General features: G+C 44.7%; 2 protein-coding genes across 2 annotated transcripts; one reads left to right on the top strand and one right to left on the bottom strand.

Annotated features, from left to right (window-relative positions):
* Positions 1-3,959: 3,959 nt before the first annotated feature.
* Positions 3,960-6,769, top strand: LOC125536087 (heat stress transcription factor B-4b). The gene is made up of 2 exons (XM_048699212.2): positions 3,960-4,612; positions 5,734-6,769. Exons 1-2 carry the CDS (start codon positions 4,322-4,324, stop codon positions 6,403-6,405), a joined length of 963 nt encoding a protein of 320 aa, XP_048555169.1. The 5' UTR covers positions 3,960-4,321; the 3' UTR covers positions 6,406-6,769.
* Positions 6,770-8,081: 1,312 nt separating this feature from the next.
* On the bottom strand, positions 8,082-11,233 carry LOC125536088 (uncharacterized). The gene is made up of 6 exons (XM_048699213.2): positions 10,912-11,233; positions 10,583-10,672; positions 10,265-10,498; positions 10,020-10,122; positions 9,019-9,248; positions 8,082-8,599 (listed from the first exon to the last, which is right to left on the bottom strand). The coding sequence occupies exons 1-6, from the start codon at positions 11,223-11,225 to the stop codon at positions 8,392-8,394; spliced, it is 1,179 nt and encodes a 392-aa protein (XP_048555170.2). The 5' UTR covers positions 11,226-11,233; the 3' UTR covers positions 8,082-8,391.
* Between the last annotated feature and the right edge of the window lie 2,200 nt (positions 11,234-13,433).

The raw sequence follows: 13,433 nt of genomic DNA, 5'->3' as shown, positions 1-13,433 counted from the left end.
ACCCCCTCCCCTCTTCCTCCCATCTTTCTCTCCCCTTGAGAATGAAAAAGAGGGAAATGTTCTCTGAAAAGCCTCCTTTGTCTATCAACCTCCCCATGTTTGGAGTGTCTTTTCCCCTGCTTTTCCATTTTCCTAGATAAAAGAGCTCTTGTGCATGCATAGATGTGGTGAAAGAAGAATCAAACCTTTTGTCCGCGAATGCAACCACGGCAAAAGACGCGATCCATCTCTGCACCCATGCATCTGCCTTGCCTGCCCAGTTAGCTCTACTTCTAGCGCTCCATGCATTAGTGTCGTAGTAGTGACTAGTGACTAGTAACTAGCTAGCCTAGTACGTACGTGCAGCAGTACACACCAAGGGACAAGCTTACAAACATGCCTAATAAGAAACCTGGAAAGATGTACTAGCTGTGGACCTACGTAGCGCACACATGCACGGCTGAGATCTATACATCTAGTATGTGCCAGTACCGTGCTGTACATAACCATTCAAGTCTAATCTAATCTATCTATGTGCGCAGAGCTAGGCTATAGGACAGCATAAACGTCTAGATCTCTCTTTAATCGAGTGCATCTAATTGATTGTCTAATCCTCCACAAGGCTTATTGCAGGTTTGTGAGTGGCAATCATGCTAGAGTCCAAGATGCAGCTGTTTTCTATGCAGCCTAGAGAGCCGGGACTGAGAAGGCAGGCAGGCAGAGGCAGGGCATACACACCACGTCCCCTCTTTCTTTTTCATCACATGAGCTCTATGCCTGTAGATTGGGCAAAGAACAAGCGGCTCCACGATCTTTTGCAAAGGTGCTGCCATCTCCACCGAGTACTATATACGCCCTCATTATTCTAGTAGCATCCTCTCTCAGTTCGTTTGCACGAATACAGATGCGTTGTTTAACATGCAGACAAGAGCGTCGCAGCAAATCGCATGCAGGCTTGTTTAATTAAGCACCGTGCACAGTATCTCTTGCATGCAACAATGCATTGATATGATAAAGAACTGTATGGTTTCAGAGGAATCTTGGAACGACAGACATTTGTGGAACACGATATTGTCTAGAAAACTGGTTTTTAACGGCATCTAGCATGTGTGCATGGTGTCATCAAAATGATGATGAGATAATGTGGGCCTCATCTAGAGAAGAAGCATGGCATTCTTTTTCTTGTTTCACATCTCACTTGTCTCTACATTGTACACGCATATCTCTTTATTTTTTTGAGGGGTTGTACATGCATATCTTAAATATATATGAAATGTGACGATCTCTCTCTCATCAGCTTTTTCTCGCTCTTGCTCCCTTGATTATTTAATACATATTTCTCAGTCAAAGATAGATCTAGACCTGGCCACAAATGCAGTGGGCCACATGTGGGGGATGGGAAAGGTCATGTGATGTACTCATAAAATGTCTACTGCAAACACATCATCGGGGCACAGCTTGTCATATATGGAACAGAATCTTCCATAATATTCAAACTCCATAGCCAATCTCCACATCACTGCACGCTATAAAGCAAATATACAGTTTTATCATACATTCATGCATGCTTTTGCCTCTAGGCCTCATCATGCTGTGACTTGCTTCTTGCTAGTTTTATATCAGTTCTTTCCCCTGTTGTGGAGTATTTTCCTTTCCTTTCTTTCTTGGTACTCAAAGCTACAGGCTATGACGCTACATACATTTGATGCATACTCAAATATAGCTAGGGCCGTACCCCATCAGGGTACTGCACTAGTCTGGCTACAGATATGTAGCGCTGCCTCCTGTTTTGATGCATATGCATATGTTGCTTGCAGCTGGTGGTATCTCGATGAGTACCTGCATGCCAAAACCCTAAGCTAGCTAGCAGGAAGCAACTGCATCTATATCTGTGAATCGACCACCACCACCACCACCTGCAGGGCAGCCCTGGGCTGGATCTTGGGCAAGTTTGACCGACCGAGCCAAACTGGTGATTGTTGATTCACTGCTTTACTTCGCTTGGAGCGAGGGGTGTACCACCCCCGGACGGAAGTGTGGAGCGTGCACAAATCCAGCTAAACCCTGCGCGCAGAGCGATCTGATCTCACGACCCACTAGGGCCGCTCCTCAGAAGCCCTAAGGTTTTACTCGCAGCTGGCCGGTCAGTGGTCTGGCCACTGTGCGCACACATAGGCAGGCGGCAGGCAGCTCATGATGCGCGCTCTGCTCATCGGGAGTGAGGAGGAAGAAGAAGTTTGGTTCTGTTCCTTTGAATGCTGCACGCGGTTGAAAAGATGGGGTAGAGGAATGTTTGTTTGCTTGCACATTGATACTGGTGGCATTAATGGAAGCCGCAGCAGCAGGAGGCGGAGCAGCAGCAGCAGCCTTGCTAGCTGCATATGCTGCGTCCGTCGCCCGGCTCCTGCAAGCGAGCGAGAGGCCCGGCCGGCCAGTGTGGCAGCGGCAGGGGTGGTGGTGATGATGGGGGTAGCGGCGATGGAAAATGAAGTTGCATCAAAAGTGGATCCCTCCCAGCGAGCCCGGCAGTGAGCCCAGATGTGCATTGTTATTGTTACCACTCACTACTCACTCGCTCACCAGTCGCCTGTACGTATATTTACTCCCCTCCCTTTCTCTCTCTCTCTCGACATGTTGGCTCACTGGTTTTCTTTGCTTGCTGTGTGTGCGTGTGTGGCGTGGAAGTCACGGGCCTGCGTCGAGTGGTGCAAGTCACCAGGCACAGCGCAGGGAAAGTATCTTTGGCTGTTTCGCAACTAGACATGTGTACATGTCTGCGGCGTGCAGGGCTGTGCGTTTGCATGGGGTGAGAAAGAGACGAGAGAGGGAGAGGAAGAAAGGGAGAAGAACAATTTGGTCACTAAATACCACGAGGATACCGGCCGTCCGTGCGGTACAATCCCTTCTCTTCTCTTCTTTTTCCACATCCACATCCTCATCCTCTTGCATCGCAGCAGCAGAGCCAGCTTTACTTTTCCTTACTTTTTCTTTTCTTTCCTCTCGCTTTTCTGACCGATAATAGTATATTATTTGATGATCTATCGATCGGCCCGTGCCCGCCCGCCTGCTGCCACCTCCATGGATCGATCCAGCTTTACTGCAAAATGTTCTCCTGTTCCATCGTGTGATCACATCCATCGCCGCCGTACACCCAACGGAGACTTTGGTTTTGGAGCCATCCGTTGAACCGGGCCGTCGATTTAATGCCCATCCATCTACTCTCATATCTGCATCCATCTCATGTACACATCCATCTCGGTCCTTTCCTGCTCCTTTCATCAATTTGTGCAGTTGCATGCAAAATTATTATCTTCGCAGGAAAAATATATATAGAAACTTATTGCATGTAAATTTCTGCAGCTTCAGTAATTACCTTGTGTCAAGATCGTAGGGACACTACCCGTAGAACCCTTCAGAATTATCTCTGGGAATTCCACAACAAGTAACAGCAAGAGCCAAGAGAGAGAACCTTGCACTGTTTGACTAGTCTCCCTTTTTACACCTTGGCCATGGCGCCTTGTCTTGCCAAAAAAAGAAGATAGAGCTGATGTGGGTCTGAGAAAACCATCCTTGACCATTTGCACTGCAGTTTTGGAGGAAAATGCCCCATGCTTTAGTAGCATACAAGTTTTTCTCTCCCAAGAAATTAGTAGCAAAATATGTATCATAGCTATACATAAATCTGGAGAGATCTTCTGCTGAGATCTGAACATCTGATCAGTGTGCATGATCCTTACAAAGCTGGTGCTGCACATTGACCAGTACTATGGCTCAACTAAGCACATTAGGACTGTAGCAAACCTGCATATGTTAATTCAGTTGCAACATCGACCCTTCCTTGTGATTTCCTTCCAGCACCACCTTTGAACTTGAACACTCTGAAGCACATCCACGTATACAAGCAGCACTGCTGATGCACAGATATCGATGCGTACGCATATATAATGATGAGAGGGGAGGGGTCGGCTCTGCTGATCTAGTGCTACTATAGCCCTAGCTAGAGGGCGAAAGAGAGAAGGAAAGAGGGCGGTCCATCCAGGCAGCAGCTGCGCGCGTGACCCACACGAGAATATTTGGAGGCGTTCGTGGGCGTGGGGGCGTGTCATGTGTGTGTGTGTGTGTGTCTGTGTGAGTGCGAGACAGTGAGACTGGAGATATAGCTAAAGAGGCGCAGCCTTTCTTTCTTCCTCACTCCCCCCTCACTCTCCCTCTCTTCCAGTCTTCCTCCTCCCTGGGCTTAAGCTTATATTGCTGCTCCTTCTTCTTCTCCACCCGCCTTGAGTGACCGAGTCCCTGAGCTACTAGGTAGAAGCAGCGGGGTGTACGTGTGGTTGTGAGGGCCATGGCTTTCCTTGTGGAGAGGTGCGGGGAGATGGTGGTGTCCATGGAGATGGGCTCGGGGGCGGCGGGGGCGCACGGTGCCGGCGGCGTTGCTGGGAAGCCGGTGCCGGCGCCGTTCCTGACCAAGACGTACCAGCTGGTGGACGACCCCTGCACCGACCACATCGTGTCGTGGGGGGAGGACGACGCCACCTTCGTCGTCTGGAGGCCGCCCGAGTTCGCCCGGGACCTCCTCCCCAACTACTTCAAGCACAACAACTTCTCCAGCTTCGTCAGGCAGCTCAACACCTATGTATGTTACTCATTATCTGCTGCCACACACACAGAAGCATCATATGCACACCCACGCATGCATGTTTAGTCCAGAAAGGCTGCTCTTTGTTCGATTTGTTTTGTTAATCTTCCTCCGGTTTGCTAGCTATTAGGTCGTCCATGGCGTGTATATGTGTGGGATGTGTTCATGTTCATTACACAAGTTTTGTTTGGTTTGGTATTTTAATTTGGTCAAAGCAATGGTGCATGCATGGATGGCCTTGCATCCATCCATTGTTTCCTAGAACGTGACAAGCTAGATGCAAAAGTTAATGCACCTCTTTTCAAAGATTTTGTTTGCGAGGTGCATGGGAAAAGGGCTGTATATGGGTGTGATTTGTGACATTCCAACAAGATTATTAGTTCCTTGCTTCCTGGTTTGTGACAAGGAGCTGTCGAATAGATCAAGCTGTAGCTAGAACGCGTCCATCACCCACACTGTTCTTTTGCTGAATGAAATTTGATTTGATTTAATTTAATCTAATCTATGCCCCCCTCCATTTCTTACTACTTTTGTCTTGCTTTGCTGGCGATTTATGCAAGCTGGACGATTTTTCCGCTAATCAGTTAGTTCATCAGTTTTCTGTCAAGATGTATATATGTGTGATAAGCGAGGACCGTTTTGTTTCTATTTGCACATTTGGTTTCTTCTTTTAAAGCATGAGTTTACTAGCTGCACTTGCCATATGCTTCTCTTCTGTCACTTGGATAGCAAAAAACAAGTGCACAAACTAATGTGGATGCATACTAAGAAGTGGAGTTTGTACTCAGAAGCTTGTACACACTCTCCCAACATTGCCACACCACTCTCCACTGTCAATCATTGGGGGAAGATTGACACTATACACAGGTCGGATTTATGTATGTAGAGCTATGCCCTACGTATATATATACTACCATGCAATGCATTGCCACACCACACTACATGACATGACTACTATATATACGTGCAATAGCAACACTGAATATTCAGCCGCCATGTCATGTATCTCCCTGATGATCTCAAAGAAAACACAGTAACTATTGGGTGTTGATTTTTAACTAGCTAAGAACAGTTTGATTGATTTTTTTTTGTGCACTTGGCATTGCGGTTTGCTGCAGGGATTCAGGAAGATAGTGGCCGACAGATGGGAGTTCGCCAATGAGTTCTTCAGGAAGGGAGCAAAGCACCTCCTCGCTGAGATCCACCGGAGGAAGTCGTCGCAGCCGCCTCCGCCGTCAATGGTGCCGCACCAGGCCGCGTACCACCACCACTACCACCTCGGCAACACCTTCTCGCCACCGCCGCCTCCACCGCCGGCGGCTCATCATCACCATCACCCGGTGTACCAGCATTTCCAAGAAGAGCCAGCGGCCGCGGCCACGTCGCACGGCGGAGGCAACGGCGGCGGCGACTTCCTGGCGGCGCTGTCGGAGGACAACCGCCAGCTGCGGCGGCGCAACTCGCTGCTGCTGTCGGAGCTGGCGCACATGAAGAAGCTCTACAACGACATCATCTACTTCCTGCAGAACCACGTGGCGCCCGTCACGAGCCCCTCGTCGGCCGCGTTGCAGCGGCACCCGCCGCTCCCCGGCGCCGGCGCGGGGGTCGCCGCGTCCAACTCGTGCAGGCTGCTGGAGCTGGACATGGACGTGGACCGGGACTCGCCGGCGGCTGAGGAGGACGACACGGTGAAGCTGTTCGGCGTGGCGCTGCACCACGGCAAGAAGAAGAGGGCGCACCGCGAGGAGCGCGGTGACGTCGTCGCCCATGATCTCGGAAGCGAGGTCTAGGCTGCTGCGCCGGCGATCTCGCCCTCGATCGGTCGTGTATGTACATAGAGAGGAGAGAGGAGTAGCTGTAGCTCGCTCGCTAGCTAGCTAGGTAGCTTTGCAGGCTTGGTTTCTTTTTGCGCGGGTGCTGGTCGATTAGCTTGAGAGATGAGTTAGGATCAATGAGGTCATCGAGTAGTCTGCGAGATGAGTTAGGAACGTAGGATCAATCAGGTCTCGAGTAGTTTGCTGCTTGCCAAGCCCTTGCACCATTCTTCTTGATATGTTCTTTGCTGCCTTTGCCCCCATGCATGCACGAGGGCCTGCTATCTTGCTCATGCAAAAACTGGTTGCTCAATGCTATTAAGTGCAAAGTGTTCTCTTCTTTCTCTCATAAGTCATAACACGGGAATGGAAAAAGTAGAAGATTAGTGTGCCGTATCCTCTTCAATTCAATTGGATTGAAGAGGTGCATAAATTTTCTTCAAAAAATATTTGACATGGAGACACCACATGAAAAACAAAGGAATGGCAGATTTGAATTGGTGGAAATTTGCCCCAAAAATAGTGTGTAAAGGAATCATTATGACTTTTTCGTAAGGATTCCACTCCTGGAGTCTGATGACAGTATGACACACGGGAATAATTTTGAAAGCTGCAAATCCTCTCAAAATTATGTGAAATTCCGTTGAATCAAAGAAGCCCACAGAGTGTCAGCGTACGAGCCTACAATTCATAGGATGCAAATCCTCTAAAAATTATGTGAAATTCCCTTGAATCAAAGAAGCCCACGTAGTGTCAATATACGAGCCTACAATTTTCATGTGAGGGGTGGAGATAAACCTAATTTGGACAAACAGAAGACAACCCTCATAAAAATTTAAAATTTTGCATGCATGTATTGGAGAGTGCAGTTTGATGGACAACCTTGTTGTGTGAGATTAAGGAATACCTCAACCCACTGTGAACTAGCAATTCCAACATATTTTTATGATCTATTATTGAATTTACATTTATGGTGAGCTAGCTATATATACCTCCGTCTCGAAATGTAAGACGTTTAGTGTGATGGATAAAAAATATATAAATATCTAGGTGTCACATACAAATTATACAAGCTTCTGAAGGAAATAGCAGATTTATCATAAAAAACTGTTTATCTATTTATCAGATTTGTTTTTACTCACATGCAATTGCCTGTGCGCTGCAATAGGGCCTAATATGATTCTGTACCAAAATAATGGATTTTAATTTATCCATTGAAGGAACGAAGGGGCTGTTTGGTTTTTGCCTGCGCTAGCCCCACCAAGCAAGAATCTGCCACCAAAATATTGGTGCTCATCTAAACGGAAAACCCAGCCTGGTCAACGACCAATTTTTTAGGTCGGCATCCCCTCAAAAAAAAGGAAAAAACTAAAGGCTCCAATCCAAGCAGCCCCTAACTATTTTATCAGCATATTGCAAGCAAAACTATAATCAAAATCATACTCCCTCCGTCCCATAATATAAGAGCGTTCTTAACACTAGTGTAGTGTCAAAAACGCTCTTATATTATGAGCAAGAGGGAGTACATTGGAGGATGTGAAAAAGGCAAATGCATCTCACATTTAGGGAAAGAGGGAGCAATATAATTCCAAGTAAATATATACATGTTCAGATAACATTTTGCAAAAAATGATCAAGTACAGATAACAAGGTAACGCAACAAAAGTGTAGTTGTATGATGTAGTGTATTTGTTTTCTTAGCTGACAGATCCAGCAAGATCAGTATACAACACCAAAAATAAGTCGTAATCTCTCTTCTGGTCCCAACTACAAAGATATATCTTGTCTGGATATTACAAACATATAGCAGGTGGATCAGCAGCTCAGTACAGGCTAGAGTGTGTGTAATCAACTGCATATATCCAAACATTTTGCCGTGTCTATGTGAGACAATTATGTCTCATGGTAAGGAGAGCAGGTCATCGTTTCTAACCATTAATGTCAATGACAGATTCACGCAGGTCATCTAGTGTAAACTGGTACTTCCCAGTTTTTGGTGTTCTTTTTGGGGTCGTCGCAGAGGGCAAGATCACTATCCAGCTCTTTCATTGTCTTCACAAATGTCTTTGCTCCTTGCATGATTAACCTTTCCACCATGAATAACTGGTAATTGTTCTCGATTATTGGCTCCAATATGCTACTGAAGTTAGATGAGTATGCCAACTTGTACCTGTACCCACACAATGAGGAACTCATTATAATCTTAGGCAGCTTGTCTCCTCAAACTAGATGCAAATTTTGTAACTCGCCATTATATTGTTAATGGTCGAGTTCCATAGTTATGCCGTAATGATCATGTGCATAATTATAAATGCAGGAGAAAAATAATGAAATAGATCAAATTACAACAGTTCCAGGACAGGAAGGCAGATTACTTAAGTACTACAGCTTCTAGTTCAATTGCTTAGGAATGGTCAATTCCTTAAGTATATGGAAACAAAAGAAAAAAAATCCTTATGCAATGATCAAGCGAACACAGTTCAGTCAGTCATGGTAAACTATTTGCAGAAAACGAACTCTACCATGGTCATATCAGAGATCCTGATCCGTGATGCAAGAAAAGCAGATGGCAAATGGTGTCAGCCTTACCTGTCTGATAGAGGCGAGAAGAAGCCTGGTGTCCTTTCATTTGAAGCAATGAAAAGAGTGCGACCTTTTGGAATCCACTTTGCGATTCTTCTTTTGATGAACTCAGGGCGGGTATCTCTGTCCAGATGAGGATGAAGGCTCCTCTCAACACCAAATCTATCTTTCCTATTCTTCAGTAGGTCACCCCGTCTGACATGAATAGCATCATATTCACCAAGGATCTCTTTTATCTGAAGAAAGCACACCAGTTTAGTGACAGAAGATTGATGTATCACTGAACATACACAAACAATACATTTTCTCATACTACATGGGATATTATGTTCTGCCTGACCAACTATACACAACCAAAAAAACCAAGAGCAGTCTCTTACAACTACAATAGACTCTGAAGTTCTTTCAAGAGAAGCAGGATGCAGCTAGCATATAAACAATTAAATATGAAGAGAAAGTAGGGACTGCACGAGTAATATCATACCACACCATATTCCAAGAAATAAATGTAGCAAAATGAAGCTCTGGATTACTGAGAATGCATTTAAACAAAATCTCATGCTGGCATGAGCTGAGAGTGTACTGCAAGAAATAATTATTCACCAATCACTAGTAAGTTAACGGTATATGCAGATACACACTGCTCCCTGCTGAGACATGTGTTCAAACGATATAACCACAAAAGTACACCAAAGGAAGTGCATAGATTTGCTTACTGGAGGATGTGGAAATCGAGGCCTTCTAACTGGGAACTTAGCATGATACACACATGGTTACTCTCATAACTAAGCGTCAAATTTCAAGGATTTTGGGTTGCAGATTATATTTTTCTCTGGCATCAACAGAATCCACGTGATTTAAGAAATCACCCCAAATAAAAATCAAGAATAAGATTAATTCAGAACAAGCAAGTTAGTGCGATAAAACATATTTTTATTCGAACGGAGTAATCAGATCCGATTAAAACATGTGATACATGGCAGAAAATCATTCTAATGAAAATATACCTTACGTGCTGCAACTCTCAGTTTTCTAGCTGGCATAGTTGGCAGAAAAGTGTATGGTAACATCACAGAGGTACGCTTGGTCCGATCCTTGCACTCCATAAACCTGAACTGTAATGATGATTAAGGTCTATTCTTCAAGTTTAGACATAACATATAGCTTAGGTTTGGTGTGGTCACTAGAACTTGAGGCCATCCGAAAATAAAAATTAAAGAACATAAAGACCCTGATGGACTTGCATTCTCACCAAGCAAGAGGACTTGCAGTGCGGTTTACAAGAAGAGCATCTGAGTAAAGTGGATTATCTTTGAGTTCATCTCTGCTAACTCCTTGCACGTGCACTACGTCTCCTTCTCCTAGTTTTGTACTTCTCGATACTATCCCATACCATGAACGCGGATTGTCCAAAACAACAGGTACAGTCTTCGATATGAGGTCTATATCATATAAGGAGTCCATTGCACAATAGCTCGTTTCCCATCTGCAAAAACATCACAGATTCAATTTCCAACTCAATTTGACAAAACAATGCAACAGGCAGACATAAGTGCTTAAGAAACAAGACCTTGGATTTGAAGTTGCGTTGCTTGAATCAATTATCCCCTTTGTGTTGTGCACTGAACTAAGGCACATCCTCGAGGGCATGACAAATATTCTGCAGAGAAACCACAATGCAGTGTCATTGCACATTAGCATATCCTGACCCACATTACACATAGCATTTGCACCAATTTGCCTCCTAAAAATGGATCATCCTTTGCAATTTGGAAGCATAATCTACAAAATTTTCACCACCGGGGTACCCATTCCCGTTTCATGAAGCCTAGAACCACCTTGCCACCTCACAGCAGGCCGCAGGAAGCGACGAGGACGAGAACGAGATTGATTTGTTACCTGTCGAGGAAGAGGGCCTCCTCGAGGGCGCAGCGGAGGCTGGACTCCTGGTGGCCGAGGCCGGCGCAGGAGCTGCAGTGCTTGCCGGGGCAGTCGATGCGGGCGCCCCAGTAGAGGTACTTGCGGCTGCTCTCCCGCTTGTCGACGCTCCTGGGCTGGAACCCCAGGTAGGAGAAGGAGTGGGTGAATGAGAGGACGCAGAGGATGGAGAGGACCGCCCCGGTGATGACAGCGGCGAGGATTGCCCTCGCGGTGGGCAGCGGCAGCGGGCTCCGCCGGCTGTGGCCGCCGGTGATCCGGTAGGGGATCGCCATGGGAGGGAGGGGGGGGGGGGGGGACCGACAGAGCGATAGAGGGGCAAGGTTGTGCGCAAATGTCTATTTTTTCTATTCATTCTTTTTTTTGAGGGGTTTTTCTATTCATTCTTCGAAGTATTGGAAAGCGAGTAAGCAAGGTTGTGCGCAAATGTCTATTTTTTCTATTCATTCTTCGAAGTATTGGAAAGCGAGTAAGGAATCAATCTCTCAAGTGGGCCATGTTGCTTACGATGACGGGCCACTGGGCTAAAATATCCTTTGTGGGTGGACTGAGATTTGCTCAGGTGCTCCCTGAAAAAACGGGCGCACCTATATCTCGCCTTCAGCGAGTCTGAAGAGCGAGCTGGGCCGGCCCACGAGGCCGGGAGGCCAGAGCCTTTTTTTCTTTTACCTTTTCTGTTTTCTTTTATACTTTTGTTTATATTTGAAAATATCCTCTCCCCCCCTCTCTCTCTCTCTATATATATATATATAATGTTGAAATGGTATTTAGAAAATGTTGAACATGTATTTGAAAAGATATTGATCATGTATTTGAAAAATATTGAACATGAATTTGAAAAATGTTGAACAAGGATTTGAAAAATATTGAATAAGTATTTGAAAAATTTTGAACAAGTATTTGAAAAATATTGAACAAATATTTGGAAAAATGTTGATTATGTATATAAAAATATTGAACAAATATTTGCAAAATGTTGAACAAATATATGAAAAAATGTTGGAAAAGTATTTGCAAAAATTTTGTTCATGTATATAAAAATATTGAATAAGCATTTGCAAAATATTGAACATGTATTTGAAAAAAATGTTGAACTAGTATTTGAAAAATGTTGATCATATATAAAAAAATGTTAAACAAGTATTTAAAAAATGTTGAACCATTATTTAAAAAAAATGTTTATCATGTATATAAGATTGTAGAATAAAAAAAAATAAGAACCAAAAAAAAGGAAAAAAAAAGTCAAAATACACCAAAGGAAAATGAAAAAAAACTGAAGAAACTAACAAAAAACCCAGAGAAGAAAAGAAAAGAAAAACAGACCTTATATAACGGGAACCAGTAGTACACGCCTGCCTTATTTCCTTTAAGTAGAACCCGTCCTAGTAGTAAAACATGTCGTGATAGACGACGCAGTGGCTAAGCTTGTTTCATGCGTACCACACTGGTACAGCAACATGCTATACAAACGGTTTTTAACCCCTTTCCGCGACGACATTTGGAACCGTCGCCAAGTGAGTGTGGGCGATAGGGGGTCCTTCCCACACGACCCAGAAACCGTTGGGGATAGGCCCTCTCGGGACACCAAATGAGCTCGTGTGCGATCGGGCGAGGCATAGAAAACCAATCATTTCCGTAGGTATGTACATCCCACACGGTGAATCCCAGAAAAACATTTTCGTAGGTATGTATATTACACACAGTTCTTTGAGTGGAAACGTTTGTGCAAGGTGGCCTAACGCAAACAGTTCGCTGCCGGAAGCCGTGTGTGATTGTTAGTTGATCGAACATGCCTACTTTCTAGAAACCGTGCGTGTTGTTTGAGTTCATCGCCCACTGTGTTGTCTGAGTAACCGTCTGCAATAGAAAACCCCAATAAGCAGGGTAATTAGCTTATTATTAATAATTCATGTACTAATCAAATTGATATTTCTTATAAAACACATCAGATATTTCATATCCGTATAACAGCAGCCAGTATTTCATAATCGAATTACATCAGATAGCTTCGGCACTTAGTTACGCCATTACACAATAGCACCAAGTTTCACATGCAGCATCAAAAACCTTTGGAAAGTGGCATCATACACGGTAAATAGACAGATGAATCTCATCTGCGAAACTGCAGAAGTGGAAGGCAAATATTGAGCCTTCAATGATGTTGAATGTCCTTGCAACTTTAGGCCAGTGGCTATGGATAATTGCTCGCCCAACCTGTGTCCTCTTCAGCAAGACTTCAATATTGTACCATGGGGTGTTGAATGAATACCTTCCTCACCTCTTGACCATGCAGGTGGTTTGAGAGGTAATCATTGGTGAACTGCTTTGAAAAGTACTGAAAACAAAGATATGCATAAATAGCTGTTATAAATTTTAAAATGACGCGAGGGGTAAAAACAAGGTAAAAGAGTTAGTACCATCCTATAGTTGACCGATGTCTTCTTCACTGTGCAAACAAAGATCTTGCTGTTATTCGTCGCAAG

Source organism: Triticum urartu, chromosome 2A (assembly GCF_056163025.1).
Source record: "Triticum urartu cultivar PI428250 chromosome 2A, HENAU_Tu73, whole genome shotgun sequence".
NCBI lineage: Eukaryota > Viridiplantae > Streptophyta > Magnoliopsida > Poales > Poaceae > Triticum > Triticum urartu.
The sequence above is the reverse complement of the archived record's forward strand: the minus strand, read 5'-3'. Positions and strand labels throughout refer to the sequence as shown.